The sequence below is a fragment of the Nasonia vitripennis genome, chromosome 3, assembly GCF_009193385.2.
Source record: "Nasonia vitripennis strain AsymCx chromosome 3, Nvit_psr_1.1, whole genome shotgun sequence".
In the NCBI taxonomy this organism is placed as follows: domain Eukaryota; kingdom Metazoa; phylum Arthropoda; class Insecta; order Hymenoptera; family Pteromalidae; genus Nasonia; species Nasonia vitripennis.
Window position 1 is genome coordinate 72,951 of NC_045759.1, and position 17,049 is coordinate 89,999.

Genomic DNA, 17,049 nt, shown 5'->3' on the forward strand with positions numbered 1-17,049 from the left:
CATAAGTAGCATATAGAACCTATATACATGTAATGGTTCATTTACATGGAATCGAATGACTGCCGGGAGATTCGGAAATATCGTGAGCATGAAATAGTACATTACGATGCGTGTGACTTAAATGGTTCTTTTTTACACGGTGCAGTTAGCACCCGAGCGTAGCGAGGGCGCTAAGCGCCGTGTAAAACTTAATCATTTCAGTCAAGAGTATCGTATAAAATTTTATAGCTCAGACTGTTAAAATCCGAAAGTCTCGCCTATTCGTGACTAAGGTAGTCCTTACTTGCACCGTGAGGTTAGCAACGAGAGAGCGAGAAACACGGTGCAAAAAAGGACTACTTTAGTCACAGATGGGCGTGACTTAACAGCGGATTTTAGCCACACTGTGCTATAAAATATATAAGCTTAACGACGGCATCAATTTTCGATTCAAATCTCCTGCTGCTATTCTTAAATACGCCATCGGACTCCATGTGAAGGTGCCTCTACGATATCGATAAAGACCGCATATGGGACATTTCAACGCAAAGATATATCGCACGCAAAACATTGATTAGGCACAAATATGTAAAATTTTTTAAAAGTGGTCGAAGAAATGACTTTGTTTCGACTTTTCTAAAGCGAGCGCATGTATTTACTAAAAATTGCAGACTTATTTTTATTTATTTTTTTTTTTTCAGATCAAGAATCATACCTTATTATTGTTACATATGCGCATAATTTATATAATAAATATATGGGAAGTATAAAGGAGAAAAGCTTGTATCAGTCGTCGAATAATAAAAGTCTGATTTTTTTAAGACTTTTCACACATCAAGTAAATTTTTTATTCCTAAAAAGGCTACTTCTGAAGCTAATTTCAAGCCATTCCTATAATTTTGTGCGAAACTCATATATTAGTACAATAATTTTTCCACAAAATGTATTTTTCATGAAATTATATAGTAATTATATATATATATATATATATATATATATGTATTTTTTTTGTAAAATGTGGGCACTATGATGTCATAATTAAATTAGGATTTTTATAGCAGTTATTTTTTATTCTGCTTTTCTACTCGATGCCAAAATATTTACTGATAATCGCGTTATGATAGGTTGGAAGCAAACAAGGGGAAAAAATGAACGAATTCGCATAACTTAATTTCCATGTGCCATCGGCAAGAATACACTTAGAAATGAAAAGTAACTGAATATTTTTTCACCGGGGCTTTCTCGAAATATTTCACGAACACGCTCGAAAGAATGTGTAATTTTCTCTCCGACGAGTTTGAGAGATGAAAAGGGCCTATTCAATGCGTGTGGAAACAAATCCATAGAGGATTTTATGCAACTTAGTGCGACGATTAATAATTATAAGGATGCAGAGCGAAGAACATGAATATAGCCGGTGCATGCGCGACATATTCATCCGTCATTGATGTAAAGGATAATTGGGAGAGCGAACGAGTATCTCTTATGCGTATACCTATATATACACAATTACAGGTATGTAAATATGTACGTAAGGTGCAGAGTTTGCGGGTGCGATCACAAAGGCCTAAATTTGAAGCAGTCAAATATCATGCGTTTTTTCGTATACGCGCATTGATCTCGTCGTGTACGCAACGACAGCATTCAGGCAAGAGCTTTTGCGTATCTTGTATGATTTATATAATGTGTATGCGCGCATCTCATATACGTTCTCTCATCAAGTATATATACTTTTTACAGTGCGTGTTTTATGCTGCTCAAGCGCTAGAGTTTATTTGTTGGAGACTGTGAAAAAATTTTATGTCAAATTCGTTCGAGAGACAAGATTTCACGAATACGCACAAAGTAAGAAGGAGAAACTTGACGAGTTGAGGTATATATACATAGCTATATGCCTTCTTTCTCGTGTTGAGCGAGCGGGTCACTCATAATGTGCGCATCGCGATCTTCAGAACTTTATCCGGCGTTATTGTATAGAACGTGCTAATGTATGTCTCATGCATGTTTCGCGTTGACAAGAAGAAGTAGAAAAAGAAGAAAAGGAAGTTTGTCGTTTGTAAATTGTATCATGAATTGTAAAATCTCGTCATCCGCATTGGACGCGTGTGATTGTTCACGTGCGCGTATATGGTATAGTTGTATAATGTGTATTGAGTACCTGTTGCATACTGATGATATTACAACCGCATAAATATATATATATATATATATATATATATATATATATATATATATATATATACACAAAGAGCCATACTCTTGTCGAGTATTACATGATTGCCTGCGAGAGCCAGAGTGAGAATAGGTACACGAGTCTTTTTTATTTTTATTATAGCCGCGTGTCGACATATTTTACGAGATTTTACGGTGATAGTGTACGAGCACACCTATTATGTACGATAATGATCCAAAAAGTGAATAAAGTCATCGATATATATATATATATATATGAGAAATGGACGGAATGGTCGACGGAAGAAAAGGAGCTGCGCTGTCCGTGCGATTTTCTGGTGAGCAAACAGCTCTGCAGCGGACATGTACGACAATGCTATACTATAACAATATTATTAAACGCCGCCGGCCTTGCAACACTCGCTGCAGCAGCTCTCGCTGATGGCGCAGGCTCTTTCGAGTCGCGTTTTCTAAATTTAGTCCCCCCCTAATAATGCATTTTCCCCTTTTCCTTTTCCATTTCCACTGCGCTCTTGGACCCCGAGCTGTCGAGGCATAGCTATGCGCGAGCGCCGAAGGGTAGACTCGACTCGTCTCGCGACCACCTCGGGAAAAAACACATCGCAGCAAGAGATGACGGACTACTGTTACTACTACATGCGGGCGCTAAGGATCGAGCGCTTCGGGCCTGCCAGAATCGACAAGTTCATGCGCGGGTGAGGCTTGTTGCGAGTTTTGCAGCACTCTCTCTCTCTCTCTCTCTCTCTATCGCATGTACTAGTAGAAATCCACAGCTGCTGGGACTACCGGAAGACGAGTTCAGGACCAGCTCCAAGTACAGGCTGCAGTCGCGACCGCTCACGGGAGGACTATCCGGGACCGGTGACGTCCACCATCCGGCCAAGTCGATTTTTAAGGTCACTTATAATTACGCACATTTTTCATTCACGCTAAACGATCTCCGCTGCATGTGCTGCCTACAACGAATTTTTCGAGCCCGACTCGAATGATGCGTCCGAATTGTGTATTGCTTACTCGCTGCAAAAAACAATTCACATTCTAGCAACGCATAGACTGATGGACGAGAGCCAGCTTATGTGCGTGTGCCGGTGAGACTCGCGGCGTACGCGCGCGAAATTAAGTATACTTGTATTTTTAGAGATAAAATAAAGTCACCTACGTGACCCACGAACTCGGCATATTATGTGTAATAATGTTACACAAATAACTGAGGATCAGATCGACAAAGCGCAAAACAACAGAAGAATACACTTCTCGAGCTTTTGAGAAAAGAAATGATTTCGCGCTAGATTGTTTTGACTTGATTTGGCAAATTTTCTCTACGATCATGAATTGCCGAGATTTCCAAACGCTGCTGAATCTTCAAACTACTTTATACGACAAACGAATAAGTGCCAGCAGAATGTCACCAAGACCGCAACAATTATACTGATTTATTTTTACCGCCGCTGCTCTGTGTTTGTTTCCAACGCTTCTTTTCTATACTACACCGGCGGAGCTGTTACTCGCCAACTCATAATTCATGTCGTTACGCGTTTTTTTTTTTTCACCTTGTGTTGTGTTTGTTTGCTTAATTTTTCGAACATTTTTATTGAACCGCATGCTTTCCAATGCAATGCATTGCAGGAATCTGCAGTTAATTAAAAAAGCGTTAAATTGTACGAGAATTGCGAGAAAAAATGAAGAAAAATTACATATAGCGACCACTTGCTCCATTCGGAACTCAATAAATTGCATTGCTCAAAAAAAGCCTAGAGATTTTTGCGCTCTGTGGAGAGGAAGCGCGTTACGTAAAAGTTTCGCGCAACTGCACATTCATGTCTCACGTGCGTGTTCATGCATCGCAGTGAAACCAGAGCAACTGATGTTCCTGCTACTCGCTTCATTTGAGCACAATTTTCGCTTTACAGATATACAAGCGCACAGGCTGCTCGATTGGGCGTTTTTTCTCTCCGCTCTAATGGCAGCTATCTGGCACGTCCGAGAGAGATTTGATATTTTTCCGAGAATACTTGGTCATTCTTTAATTGTTTAGCGGGATCGTTAAAGTCATAAAGCAGACCTATACTGATCCCATCACACTTTTATTAACGTTTATCATCAACGGAGCGCATCGTAACTGTAAACTTGATTTTTTAAGGTTAAGCAAAAAATACGCTGCTGATGTTTTCGTGTAGAAAGTTCTCACGTGCATACCAAAAGTAGCTCACATCAGCGCGTGAAAGTTACGCGCGAGAGCTGCAGGAAGAATTTTTCGTGCACAAGAAAGAAGATTCCCCGTGGCGTTGTATAGGCGTAAAAATAGTTTGGACGACTATATTTACGATGAGCGTAAGGCAGGCACATGTGGTCGCGTAAAACGTATACCGCGAGGAGAACCGAGTATATAAGGCCAAATAGCTTGTTATAGGACTGCGGAGCAACAGCAAAATATGCTGCAGTGTTTTAATTAATACCGCTGATACACCAAAAAAGTATCTGCAATTTAATGCGTCATATATTTGAGCAGTAATTATTTTCCCCCAGCGATTTTGAATGAGAAAGCAAATATAGAGCTTTATACACGCGCGCACGCCTCGCGCCAGGAAAGGCCGCGCCAGCTCCTATATGTATAGGTACATATACACATATGTGTATATACTTAATGCGATCGCGGCTCGCGCGCGCCGCTGTAGTCGCAGCCCGCAGGCTCGCAGCTCCAGGGAAAACCGCAATACCGCATCAGTTCCAAGCGAAACGCCGCCTGGCCCGCGCAGCCGTCTCGTAACAAGTATACTCGCCGTGTCATAGCTCTGCCCGTTCTTCCGTTTTCGCGAGTGTAAGCTTGTCGTCTAACCTACAAGTTGAGTGTCGACTGAGAGCATGATAGCGTCGAGGATATCGAGCTGTCGACGACGAAATTCCTAGATATATAGCATATATAGGTGCTCCTCCCCGCTGATACTCGCTATAGCTCCTGCTTGATCGCTCGGATGTGCGCCTCCTCCCCCCTCACTCTCTCTCTCTCATTATTCTAATTTCGAGCCGGATTACAATAGTTTTTTAAACGCACGGCTTCATTGGCGTGTAGACGGCCACTTTTTGCACGTCCTTTTTTACATCTCGTGACTCAGATTTCGCGCTTATCTTCTTATTCGGCAAGTCTTGAGAGGCCCACTATATACTTTTTATATACTGGAACAAGTTTATCCACTCCTTGCTCCCAGCCTCGCCCCCATCAGTGCCTGTTACTAAATAAAAATCGGCTACTTTTCTGACTCGAAAATTACAGATCACAAGAACTCTCTTATACTTATTCAATATCCCACAGGATTTCATGCAACTCAAAGCTACTGCTACTACTATCAGGTACACGATCGATATTATGCGCTGCACTTCCATACCAGCTGACCGAGTCTCGTAATTCACTGCACATGCCAGTTGTTTGCCCTTCGTTATACGCGCTGATAATCCATACGCTTCATCCTCGCTTTTTTCATTGAGTTCCACTATATAGTATATTTATAACACAGCACAATCATTACTCGTACTATATAATACACATTGCATATTGTTATAAAAGAGAGATCGAGTCGATACTTTTTCATTGCCCCCAGCAGAAAAAGATAAGTGTATTATTCATCCGGCGATAAAGCAAGCTGATTCAAATTCATCAACGACGAACATATTTAAAATAAATTTCAAACCATCACTATTATAGGACTAGTAGACTGTGTACATTTTCGAAAAATGTCAAGCTCGTGACAACGGAAGATATCATAAATCCCCCTGTAAGCGATAATCCTCGTTGAGTTGACAAGTCAGATTCGTTGCCGCGTACTTTATTACTTGTGAATACATCAGGGATTTGTGGAAACAAAATCAAAAGGACATGTATCACCAAACGGGACCTCACCTTGGATATGGATGGGGTGCGCACGTCATCGAGGAGCCGACAATCGTTCGTAAAGAGGCCAAAAAAATAGAAGTGAGTATGATCTCCATATATAGGTACTTGCAACCCTTGTAAATCTGATAAAATGGGGGCAGTGAATTTATTACAAGTGCTTTTCTGCGTCAACGGCAGTAACGACTCAAATACACTTCGCAAATTTCTCGATAAAACCAAGTTGTTTCATAGAGCACGTATATATAGATTATGCGTTCCGGGAAGGCTATAAATTCTATAGCAACTTAATACGCAGATCACGTATATATCTTTATATTTAACATGAAAACGTCATATTATTATGATCAAGGATCGAAAGGATTTTTTACTTTAATTCTGTTTACATATATGTGTGTGTGTGTGCGTGTGTGCGTGTGTGTGTGATATAATACCAGTAGCCCCCCTGCGCCTCTTATTAAAATATTAAACTAATACATCGGAGACCACACATATAAAATATAATATGAACAATAAAATGTTCGCGTGGTTACGTAAACTGTCGGTGGAATTTTGATAAATGGTAGAAAAATAAATAAACTTGACAAAGCGCACTCGTTTTTCACGCAACTGCATGTTTTAATCAACCAAGTATTGGTCTTCAAGGTTGTATCACTTCGACTTCTACTCTTCTAATTAATTTATCATCAAATCTCTCGTTTACTTACATGTCGAACCTATATGATCGGCAGGCACTCGATATATATATAAGTACCTATATAGACATCTCCCTCTCTCTCGCGCGAGTTGCGACGATGCAACAGATGTGCACAGTATATACCTACATATATATATATACATATATATATATATATAATCCGTGATTTATCTCCCCTCCCAACCTAAACTTTAAACTGTGTATGTACAGTACACATTTAACACATAGTACGTAGACAAAAAAGTTCCGCCCGGGGAATATAACCTAAAATCAAAACACTGCTATGGTTCCGCAGTGGCTTGCGCATATATTTACATGTATACATACTTATATATAAAAAGCGATACCTTGGAGCCTGAAGAGGAAGAAGAGAGAACAATGATCGACAGCCACGAGGAGAATATATAAAGTGGATAACCTTCGAACAATTCTGGGTGTGAGGCTATAATCCTCTCCTACTCCTTGTCCAGTGAGATCCAGTCCCCCTGTGATGATAGGATGGGTGATAGGTGTATGCGAGTATATCTGTAGCTATGCGTATACTTGATTTTTAGCGCCGCCGCCGGCGCGCGCGTGACGACCTAATCGTCACAAGAAAACGGATGAGCTCACGTATACTTGGCTTATTGCTAGCCTTTCGCCGCACTACTACTATTACTTAGTGGTTTTCTTGCCGTTGCCCGTTGCCGTCAACGCGGCTGTATCACTCGCAGACCGCAGTGCTGTTGCCGCTGCATCAGTCTCTATAAGTACCTATATATAAGTACTCGCTCTGACTTTACTCTCTGGCCACTGGCGATTCAGCTTCCATCTGTATTATATACCGCTGCTGCGTATGTGCGTTTGTTCGACGCTCGTTCTCCAACAATAAGTCGAATCTTAGCTTTTGTCCTGCAACTTGGATATAATTGGAGTGCAAGCGATCGTAATCTTCGCAATCATCTGCGTGCGCACCGCTGATTGAGAAAAGTGGAACAGGCTTTATAACGCAGGTATCACACCTATGGTTTATTTCTCGATATAAGGATAAACATAAGCTGCTGCGCGCTTATTGCGAGGTTAAAATTTGTATTTTTGTTTTTGTTTGTATTTTTATCGAAACGAATTCCCGTAGAAAGTTTCCGAATGATCGACGAATAGACGCAAACAATTCTAACGGTATAGCTCCTTATATAAATTGATCAGTGAGTTATACTTGTATACTCGAGCGCAGGAGGTGCTGCAAAATAAGAAGTCATTGGCAAAATGGAGCCCTTTTCCTGCCCGGACTCTTACGACCCTGCTGAGCACGAGGGCTACGACAGGGCAACGCAGCCCGGTCTCGACATCTTCGTCAAAAGGGCCGTCCAAGTCAAGCGAATTCTGCCTTCGCTCTTCAACATCAAAGTGGTACGGCCAGACTTTTCCTTACAAATTATGAGTACAACTTATCCCTACTGTTCTTTCTCGTATTATTGTTCAACATCGACGGCTAACTATGCATGTAAGTACGTGGAATAAGAGCTCGTGCACTATATACTTATATTATACCTACGCGATGAGTCAAGCTGTCAAGTGCACGCGCGGCTAACGGCGATCCAACAACGCGTTACGCCGCACAGTATCCGCGAGAGAATGCGATTGAACTGTTGGTGCATGTACTCACGAGTATTAAGTATTCGCACACGCAGTCATCTGCTGTCTCTGCAGACGCTCATCGGCTCATACCAAAGGCACGCGAGATCGCTTATCTTTATTGCGCGAGCTAGCGCGCGCAAGAAAGGCTAGTGATCAGCGATGCGATGACTCGGTGGCTCTTTTCTTGGAGAAATATTATTGTCTTTAAAGGACTTTTATGCCCCATACCATGGTGTTGGTTTGAGGAATTGTTTCTCGCTTGCTTTTATTGCATAATTTCGGACGTTTTTCCTCCTGAAATTGATGAAATTATAACAACAACAGAATACAGTCTAAACTTTGACTTTCTATATAGAATATCCTTGCTGTTATGTACTCACAACAGTCATAACTCGCCTACCTTTAGCCCAACCCTAGATAGCACTTTCATTATTATGTTGTGGTCACACCCTTTTGGCAATGTTTCTCATCTACTTAATGCCTCAGTCGCTTGCCAAGTTTCTCTTGAAATTTCATTAAATTTTCATTGAAAAGTATGTACACTTTTCTTATATATACTTCCAAAACCCATTGCAAATTTGCATCTCATTCAGCGCTCAATATGCAGCTTATTCGGTGTTCACCAGCATTAGGTGACGCACGAGATAACTTATACGAAAATAAAAATAATGTATTCAGATAGTTTCATTGGATTTTTTGATAATTTAAGCTAAGTAAGTCTTTTGGCTTTGATCAGACCTCCGATATGACAGAATAATGTAAAAAGTGGGATGAAAATTTCATGCAAATTATTAATACTTGAAATGTTTATTAAAAACTAGTTTTTCTCAATCAATAGTATTTATTTGTTTAATTTTGCAGCTTGGAGAAAGAGGATCTGGAATCAGGCCTACAGGCACAGTCCAAGATTTCAATCAGCTGAGGCAAGAATGTCTTTCTCAAGGAAAACTTTTCGAAGATCCCGAATTCCCTGCTATAGATTCATCTATATTCTATTCAAAAAGGCCAGACAGATACATCGAATGGAGACGTCCAATGGTACACTATTTAATATCTGTATAAATGTACATAATTATCATGACTTCAATGGAGAATCAAAGAATTATAATTTAATCTGGGTTCCTACACAAATGCAGGAAATTGCTGACAATCCTCAGTTATTTGTAGAAGGATATTCTAGATTTGATGTTCAGCAAGGTGAATTAGGAGATTGTTGGCTACTTGCTGCAGTAGCAAATCTAACATTACACCCTAACTTGTTCTTCCAAATTGTACCTGAAGATCAGAGCTTTGAAGAGAACTATGCTGGCATATTTCATTTCAGGTATACTATATAATTACTTGTACATGTACATCTATCTTTTCAAATAATGTCCCAAGTTTTTAGTACAGGATTTTCCATTTTTTTCAAGGTTCTGGCAGTATGGTAGATGGGTTGATGTGGTCATAGACGATCGTCTACCTACGTACCAAGGACGTCTATTGTACCTGCGTTCAGCTGAAGACAATGAATTTTGGAGTGCCTTACTTGAGAAAGCCTATGCCAAGTTGCATGGCTCTTATGAGGCCTTGAAGGGTGGTACTACATGTGAAGCAATGGAGGACTTTACTGGAGGAGTTACTGAAATGTATGAAATGGATGAGACCCCGCCCAATCTTTTTAGTATTTTGCTCAAAGCTTATGAAAGAAATTCACTCATGGGTTGCTCTGTTGAGGTAAATAAAAAGATTTAATGTTAATATTATTGAATTTACATTTAAATATTAATATAAAATGAATCTGTACATGACAGCCTGATCCAAGTATATTAGAAGCTGAAACCCCACAAGGCCTTATTAGAGGACACGCTTATAGTATAACTAGAGTAAAATATGTAGATATTCAAACGCCTAATCAGATGGGAAGAATTCCATTATTGAGATTGAGAAATCCATGGGGTAATGAAGCTGAGTGGAACGGCCCTTGGAGCGATGGCTCACCAGAGTGGAGATTTATTCCTGATCATGAAAAAGAAGAATTAGGTTTAACTTTTGATGTTGATGGAGAATTCTGGATGTCCTTCCAAGATTTCAAAAAATATTTTACAAGATTGGAAATTTGTAACTTGAATCCTGACTCTTTAACAGAAGATGATCTTAATGCAGGCAAGAAAAAATGGGAAATGAGTGTGTTTGAAGGTGAATGGGTAAGAGGAGTCACTGCTGGTGGATGCAGAAATTTTTTAGGTAAATCATTTAATGCGCAAATCTAACGTTATTATTTTCAATATTAGTCAAGGTTTTAATGAAATATTGTGTTAATTTCAGAAACTTTTTGCCATAATCCGCAATATCGTATAACATTAGAATATCCAGATGAGGACGATGATAAATGTACCGTCATTATCGCACTCATGCAGAAAAATAGAAGAGCACAAAGGAGAATGGGTGCTGATTGTCTTACTATTGGTTTTGCCGTCTATCATGTAAGATTAAGTTTTTTAATTGAATTTTTAATTATTGTTTTGTTTATTTGAAATTAATTTAGATTAAAAGATAATATGTGACTTTTATTATATTCCTATTCCTATATTTAAATTCGTACTTAATTCAATTTATTCTTTAGTTAGAGAATCCTGATAGACTTCCAAAGCCTTTAGATATTAATTTCTTCAAATATAATGCATCAGTCGCTCGTTCACCATCGTTTATCAACTTAAGAGAAGTTAGCTGTCGATTTAAACTTCCACCTGGAGTTTATTGTATAGTTCCTAGTACCTTTGATCCAAATGAAGAAGGTGAATTCTTACTTCGAATATTCTCTGAAAACAAAAACAACATGGAGTATGTATACAATGTTTATGTAAATGTAAGACTAACCTTCTAAAATTGCTACAATAAAATTTTAATAATTTATAGAGAAAATGATGACCAAGTTGGAATAGGTGAAGTTGATGATAGGGTATGTATGAAAATTAAAAATACTTATTGTATAACACTAATTTTACAACACTAATCGATGTTAGTTTTAAAAAAATGGAATGCGTTAATAGTGCATTACGATATAAGTGGCTTAAATAGCACTTTGCAGCACGGCGTGTACAAACATAACGAGGGTGCCTTAACTCTGTGCTATGAAGAACTAGTTATGACACAAGTATCATGCTATATTTTATTGATATCAAAGTGTATAGTCTCATTAATCACTAAAACAAGGCAATAAACGAACCCTTTATTTTCTACTTTGATGTCAATAATGATCAAAATAGCTGGTTGTGTCCACATTCGGTGCTTAATATTAATATTGGTGCTCACTTAACAAAAATTGTAGTAACACTGTAATGGCAATTAATTCAGCAAAAATCATCACTATGTAACATCTTGATATATCTTGCACGTTTTATGGCTTGGCTTTTAGGTAAAAAATCCTAATGACAATAATACTGGCAATGGAGATAACAAGGTTAGTTAAATTCCTCTTAAAACATTTAACAACCTCCTTAACAATAATACTAACTAAAGTACTACAACTGAGATTTTTTAATTGAATCGCAACATACTAAAAAGTAAAAATGTATATTTCAGGTACAACCAGAACCAGTTGACAGAAATGAAGATAAAGTCAAAGAATTCTTTAGGAAACTGGCTGGTGATGATATGGAAGTTGATTGGATGGAACTGAAAGAAATTTTAGATTACGCTATGCGTAAAGGTACAGTATTTACTTTGTGATAATAAACAGGTGTACAAAAAATTACATTTTATTAATATTATATAGTATGACCGATCTTTAATATCACAGTGGCACCATTTCATTATTGGAAATTCATTTTTCTCATATCATCTTTCTATAAAAACTAGTTCAACTAAAAATATGCCTTATATCTTTATTTTTTATGCTTTTCAATTCTGTAAATTTATTTAGCATGAACATATGGTTCTATCCATGTGGTATGTATCTTTATCAGGATCTAGATGAAATTATTTTACTCTGGTGATTTAAAAATATCAAATTATCTAATTATAAAAATAGGCCTTCAGTGACTTATTCTAGTTTTTATAGGAAGTCATTTTAAATTCATGAAAAAATACACTTGCATATGCATAGTTTATTATAACTTATATGTTATGTGACAATTTATAAAAAGTCTATTCATCAAGGGGCCATTGTATCGTTTAAATTTAGCTGATATACTTCCAACTTCTGTAGAAATTCGGCTTGTTTTCTGACTCCCGAAAAATTACAATCAATAATTTTTATAACTATACTTGTGCGCGCAAACAAGCTCTATAACATTCGTCAACGGGATCCTAGAGAAAATCCTAAAATAAAAAATAATTTTCGCCATGAGCTTTCTCGACCTATCAAAACAATTGACGATGGAACACTAAACTGACCGGTCGTCATAATTACTTTTTCTCCAGAATCCCGTTGATGAATGCTATTAAGCTCGCTTCCCCATACAAGTATAGTGATAAAAACTATTCTATTTTTAGTTTTTTTTTTAACCGGATAAAAGCCAATTTTATATAAGTTGGGAGCAAAAAGAAGGTAAATTTAACGTTTGTCGTATATCCATATAAAATTAAAGTGGCTTCTGTACATTTTAAAAAATATTCATTCAATGGTGATGGTTAAATTTATACATTAAAAAATTGTAAATATTTTGTCTTGCATCTTTGATTAACGCATACTCTAATGCCACTTTAATATAATATGTAGCTGCATAATAAAGAAAAATAGTCTACTAAAATATTGGTATAGCTTTACTAAAAATAAGGTTTCAAAACAATTGTAAAGCTCTAATTTGATTAACTTCCTTTTTTTATTAACTTGCTATGCATAAAGCGATATCATTGTCCAATTTCTTTGCTAAAATAACTGCTTTTGCAACATGATGCATAAATACATTTGGGTCTCCCAATTTTGTTGAAAGATTCAAACAGATTTAAATTGTTCCTGTTAACACTCTAACATTCTCTAGTTATTATACATTTATTTATTATTTTAAAATTTTGTTTAATGTATATATATATATATATATATATATATATATACACACATGTTTTTTAGAATCCTAGCTGGACTCCATTTTTTATTTTGAAACGTTTTATGTCTCTTTTTTTAACAACAAAATAAACATTGATTTTACTTGAAATATTAATTAATAAGTGATAAACTAATGTTGTGCATATATAATACTTATAAGACAAGTAATGTAAGATATAGAACAAAAGTTACAAATAGCTTCTTTCTTATAACTTTCTTTGAAAATTTTGCTCACCCTAAGTATGTAACATATTCATAGACAAAATAAATGTGTTCAATAGAAAAAATGGTGATCAAATATGCCAAAGAAATTTAAATATTAGCATTAAGACCCAAATGCACGTATGTAAGAATTCCTAACATGTAGCTGTGTGTTACGGGTAGAATTGCCACCGGCACGTCGTAGTGAGGCTCATAACCCTGAACCCCCACAAGAAGATGGTTCTTTCATCGACACTCTTATCTCCTTGCTCTGTGGTATTATTTGTAATAACGAACAGGCCAATAAGACTGATATAGGTAAAGTATATTTGCTTTATTACAAATTTACAAATAATATCACATGTTAAACATGCAATAATTTCAATGCACAAGCAACACATTCATTAAATACACTCGTCAAAAATAGCTTTATTTTGTTTTAGTATTGTTTTTTGTATGCCTTTGAATGAGGATGCCATTGCTTGTTTCTGAACTTGCCCGTAAATTTGATTCTCTGGAAAAAAATCACCTAATTTGATATACATATTATGTATAAATTATGTTAAAGTATATATTTGTTATAATTACAATCATAATGCACAGATGATTTTTTTCCAGATATTCAAATGAACATAAATAACAAATATGTATACATATATTTTTTATAGAAATGAATAATCAAGGCTTTAGCAAAGATGTTTGTCGAAGTATGGTTGCAATGCTAGATACTGATCACTCTGGAAAATTAGGATTTGAGGAATTCAAAGCACTGTGGAATGATATTAGAAACTGGAGAGTACGTATTTGAAATATAGCTTCTAAATTTTAATAAATTTATATTTATAAAACTATTTTAAAAATGGATGATCATGTTTTACTTATTTTCCACAGGCGGTATTCAGACTGTATGACAGAGATGGCTCTGGTTACTTGAGTGCATTTGAGCTCAGACAAGCACTGAATAGTGCAGGCTATCGATTAAATAATCATATATTAAATATTTTGGTACATAGATATGGTACTAAAGAAGGATTGATATCGTTTGATGATTATATTATGTGTGCTGTTAGATTGAAAACTATGATCGGTAAAGATATAACGGAATTTGATTTATTAGATTATCCTTATGATCCTCAATCTATGTAAATAGTTGTGCATGTATTTTGGATGTGTACTGTGCTTTTAGTAAACTTTTAATTCGGTTTTGCAGTTATTAAAAATTAAATTCAAATTGTAAAATTTACTGATAAAATCTTTTTAAAAGTTTAGTAAATTTGTATCTTTAAGAAAGTAGAAAAATATTAGATGTTCATAAGATGTCATTTTACTATTCTTATTTTTTTTTTAAATATTTTTAAAAACACAGATATCTTCCGGGAAAGAGATCCAGACCACACTAATTCAGCCACATTTACTTTGGAAGAGTGGGTCGAAAAAACGTTATACTCATAAGTTGTTACAAAAATATTCCGTCGTTGAGTTTATTCATTACAAAAGAGTAAACTCATTACTGTAAACAGACGATAGCCAACACACTGTGTGATAATTATCATGGAATCTCCAAATTTGTATTCAATGGCTTCTACATACTTATAGTAATTATAAGAATAAATAATTTTTTGTACATTATACGAATTTTTTGAAAAGTTATATAAAAGATTCTCTATTTTTGACTTTTAAATAAATAAATATACATAAATATATTTATATACATACTGGAATAGGATCTGATGGTGCATGTCACAGCTGTTGTTGCCGATAACTGATATTTTTACTATTAAATATGTAATAGATTTTTCGTTGAAACTATTTGCCTTGAAACAAAGCATTGATATTACAATTTATCAATTCGAATAGCTTTTATATAGTAAATAATTTATTTTACCATATTCTTAATATTTATACTGATATAGTAAAGTGAAATTTGAACGTTATTTATATATATGTATACATAGCATAAAATATATTGTACTTCACCAAAATGAAAATGTGTTTTTTTTCATATCCTTCTATTCTTCTTGAATTTCATTAATTTTTTCTTCAAGTCAAACAAAAGCATTAATTTAATAATTTTTTTCCAAAAACACGCCAGAGGAAAATTTTTTGCTGGTTTGCTGGATATCATATTATTGTTGCGCAAGTACATTAGGCATTGTTTACATGCAATTTTTATTCTGCTGTTTTTTTTTATTCGAGCATGTTTATTCAGCATAATTTTTTCAAATTGATAAATAAAACTATTAAATACTACTGTTTTATATAGTTCCTTACTTATAAAAGCATATTTACAATACAAATTTTTCATTTAATGAGGTGTTGGTGTATGCCCATCAACATAAAAGTTTCGAGTTATTTGTGGCAGTTGCAGTTCCATGCCCTCCAATTCTTTTGTCAGTATTATTTGACAACCTAGAAAAGGCAATACTTGATTAGTTATACATTTTAATAGGTTAAGCTTGGCTAAAAAAGAAATTGAACCTAATCTTGAGTTTTCTTTTAAAAATGGTGCCAAGTCTAATAGATCTTCTTCTTTCTCCTCAGCTTCTGGCAGCTTATCCAGATAATCATAGTGAATATAGACATGGCAGGTGGTACAGGCTAACGATGCCTCACAAGCTCCTTCCATTTCAATGTTATATCTGTGTGCCAAGTACAATACATTGTCTCCAACTTTGCCTCTTACTGGTATTTTTTTGCCATTCTTGTCAATGTAAGTGACATTAACACTGCAATAAGGATCAGAAGAATATTGTTTATGAAGGTTACTAAAAAATAGATATCAATTTTAGAAGAAAGGAAGTTACCTACACTTCGTCTTCAGACTTTGGATCTTGAAATTCATATTCCCCATGAAGGAGAGCTGTAAAATAAGAGTCGAGAGTCAAAAATGACATAACTTATACGAGAAACAACATGAACCGATTGGTATCGCGACAGAAACAAATATTCAGGCGAGGATATAAACATCAGACTAGAAATGGCGATAAGAGACTATAATTGATGAGCCAAGACTTACAAAAGGTAGTGTGGATCTGCTTATTGCAAACTTTCGAAGAACATATTTTCGAGGTTCCGCATCTCGGCAAATAGTTTCTGAGCAGCATGAAAGGCTTCAATGCCGATGTCATCTTGTTGTTTCAGCAAAAAATCCGTTTCTCCTCAGCATAATCTTCCCTAGCGAAGATGAAGAGTCCCGAGCAGCATTTGCTACCGCGTGCACGAAGATCAGCGCCCGCGCAATAATAACTAAACATGTCGGTCGGATCCGTCCGTCCGAACCCGTGCGGTACAAACTCCAAACACTCCGAAATGAAATCCGAATCCGCAACTCTTTGAACTCTTTCCGCGACAGTCCACTCGCGAGTGAGCGGCCGTCCGCCGCCGAATGGACGATTGGGCGCAGGCGCGCCACCTGCGAATATATATATATATATATAGTTATATAGT

At 36.3% G+C, this 17,049-nt stretch overlaps 2 protein-coding genes across 32 annotated transcripts; one reads left to right on the forward strand and one right to left on the reverse strand.

Annotated features, from left to right (window-relative positions):
* Positions 1–2,746: 2,746 nt before the first annotated feature.
* Positions 2,747–15,584, forward strand: LOC100119123 (calpain-B). 31 transcript variants are annotated; one of them, XM_032597875.1, is made up of 16 exons: positions 4,874–4,990; positions 5,873–6,139; positions 7,969–8,144; positions 9,234–9,410; positions 9,509–9,696; positions 9,785–10,088; positions 10,166–10,598; positions 10,680–10,837; positions 10,978–11,195; positions 11,271–11,313; positions 11,770–11,814; positions 11,937–12,063; positions 13,786–13,920; positions 14,271–14,398; positions 14,494–14,689; positions 14,969–15,584. In XM_032597875.1, exons 3-16 carry the CDS (start codon positions 8,001–8,003, stop codon positions 15,052–15,054), a joined length of 2,382 nt encoding a protein of 793 aa, XP_032453766.1. In that variant the 5' UTR covers positions 4,874–4,990; positions 5,873–6,139; positions 7,969–8,000; the 3' UTR covers positions 15,055–15,584. The 31 variants fall into 31 exon arrangements, with proteins under 31 accessions (XP_016839300.1, XP_016839301.1, XP_016839302.1 ...); XM_032597873.1 differs by having other exon boundaries at positions 4,876–5,096; positions 5,772–6,139; XM_032597871.1 differs by having other exon boundaries at positions 4,876–5,096.
* LOC100118135 (adrenodoxin-like protein 1, mitochondrial) lies at positions 14,950–17,009 on the reverse strand. The gene is made up of 4 exons (XM_016983817.3): positions 16,619–17,009; positions 16,411–16,462; positions 16,081–16,328; positions 14,950–16,011 (listed from the first exon to the last, which is right to left on the reverse strand). Exons 1-4 carry the CDS (start codon positions 16,728–16,730, stop codon positions 15,908–15,910), a joined length of 516 nt encoding a protein of 171 aa, XP_016839306.1. The 5' UTR covers positions 16,731–17,009; the 3' UTR covers positions 14,950–15,907.
* Positions 17,010–17,049: the final 40 nt, after the last annotated feature.

Coding starts and splice junctions, on each gene's coding strand:
- LOC100119123 (XM_016983811.3), top strand. CDS start 2,785: ATGACGGACTACTGTTACTACTACATGCGGGCGCTAAGGATCGAGCGC. Junction 10,838..10,977: donor TTGGTTTTGCCGTCTATCAT/GTAAGATTAAGT, acceptor TTTATTCTTTAG/TTAGAGAATCCTGATAGACT. Junction 11,196..11,270: donor GAAAACAAAAACAACATGGA/GTATGTATACAA, acceptor AATAATTTATAG/AGAAAATGATGACCAAGTTG.
- LOC100118135 (XM_016983817.3), bottom strand. CDS start 16,730: ATGACATCGGCATTGAAGCCTTTCATGCTGCTCAGAAACTATTTGCCG. Junction 16,463..16,618: donor GCAGATCCACACTACCTTTT/GTAAGTCTTGGC, acceptor CTTATTTTACAG/CTCTCCTTCATGGGGAATAT. Junction 16,329..16,410: donor CCAAAGTCTGAAGACGAAGT/GTAGGTAACTTC, acceptor TCCTTATTGCAG/TGTTAATGTCACTTACATTG.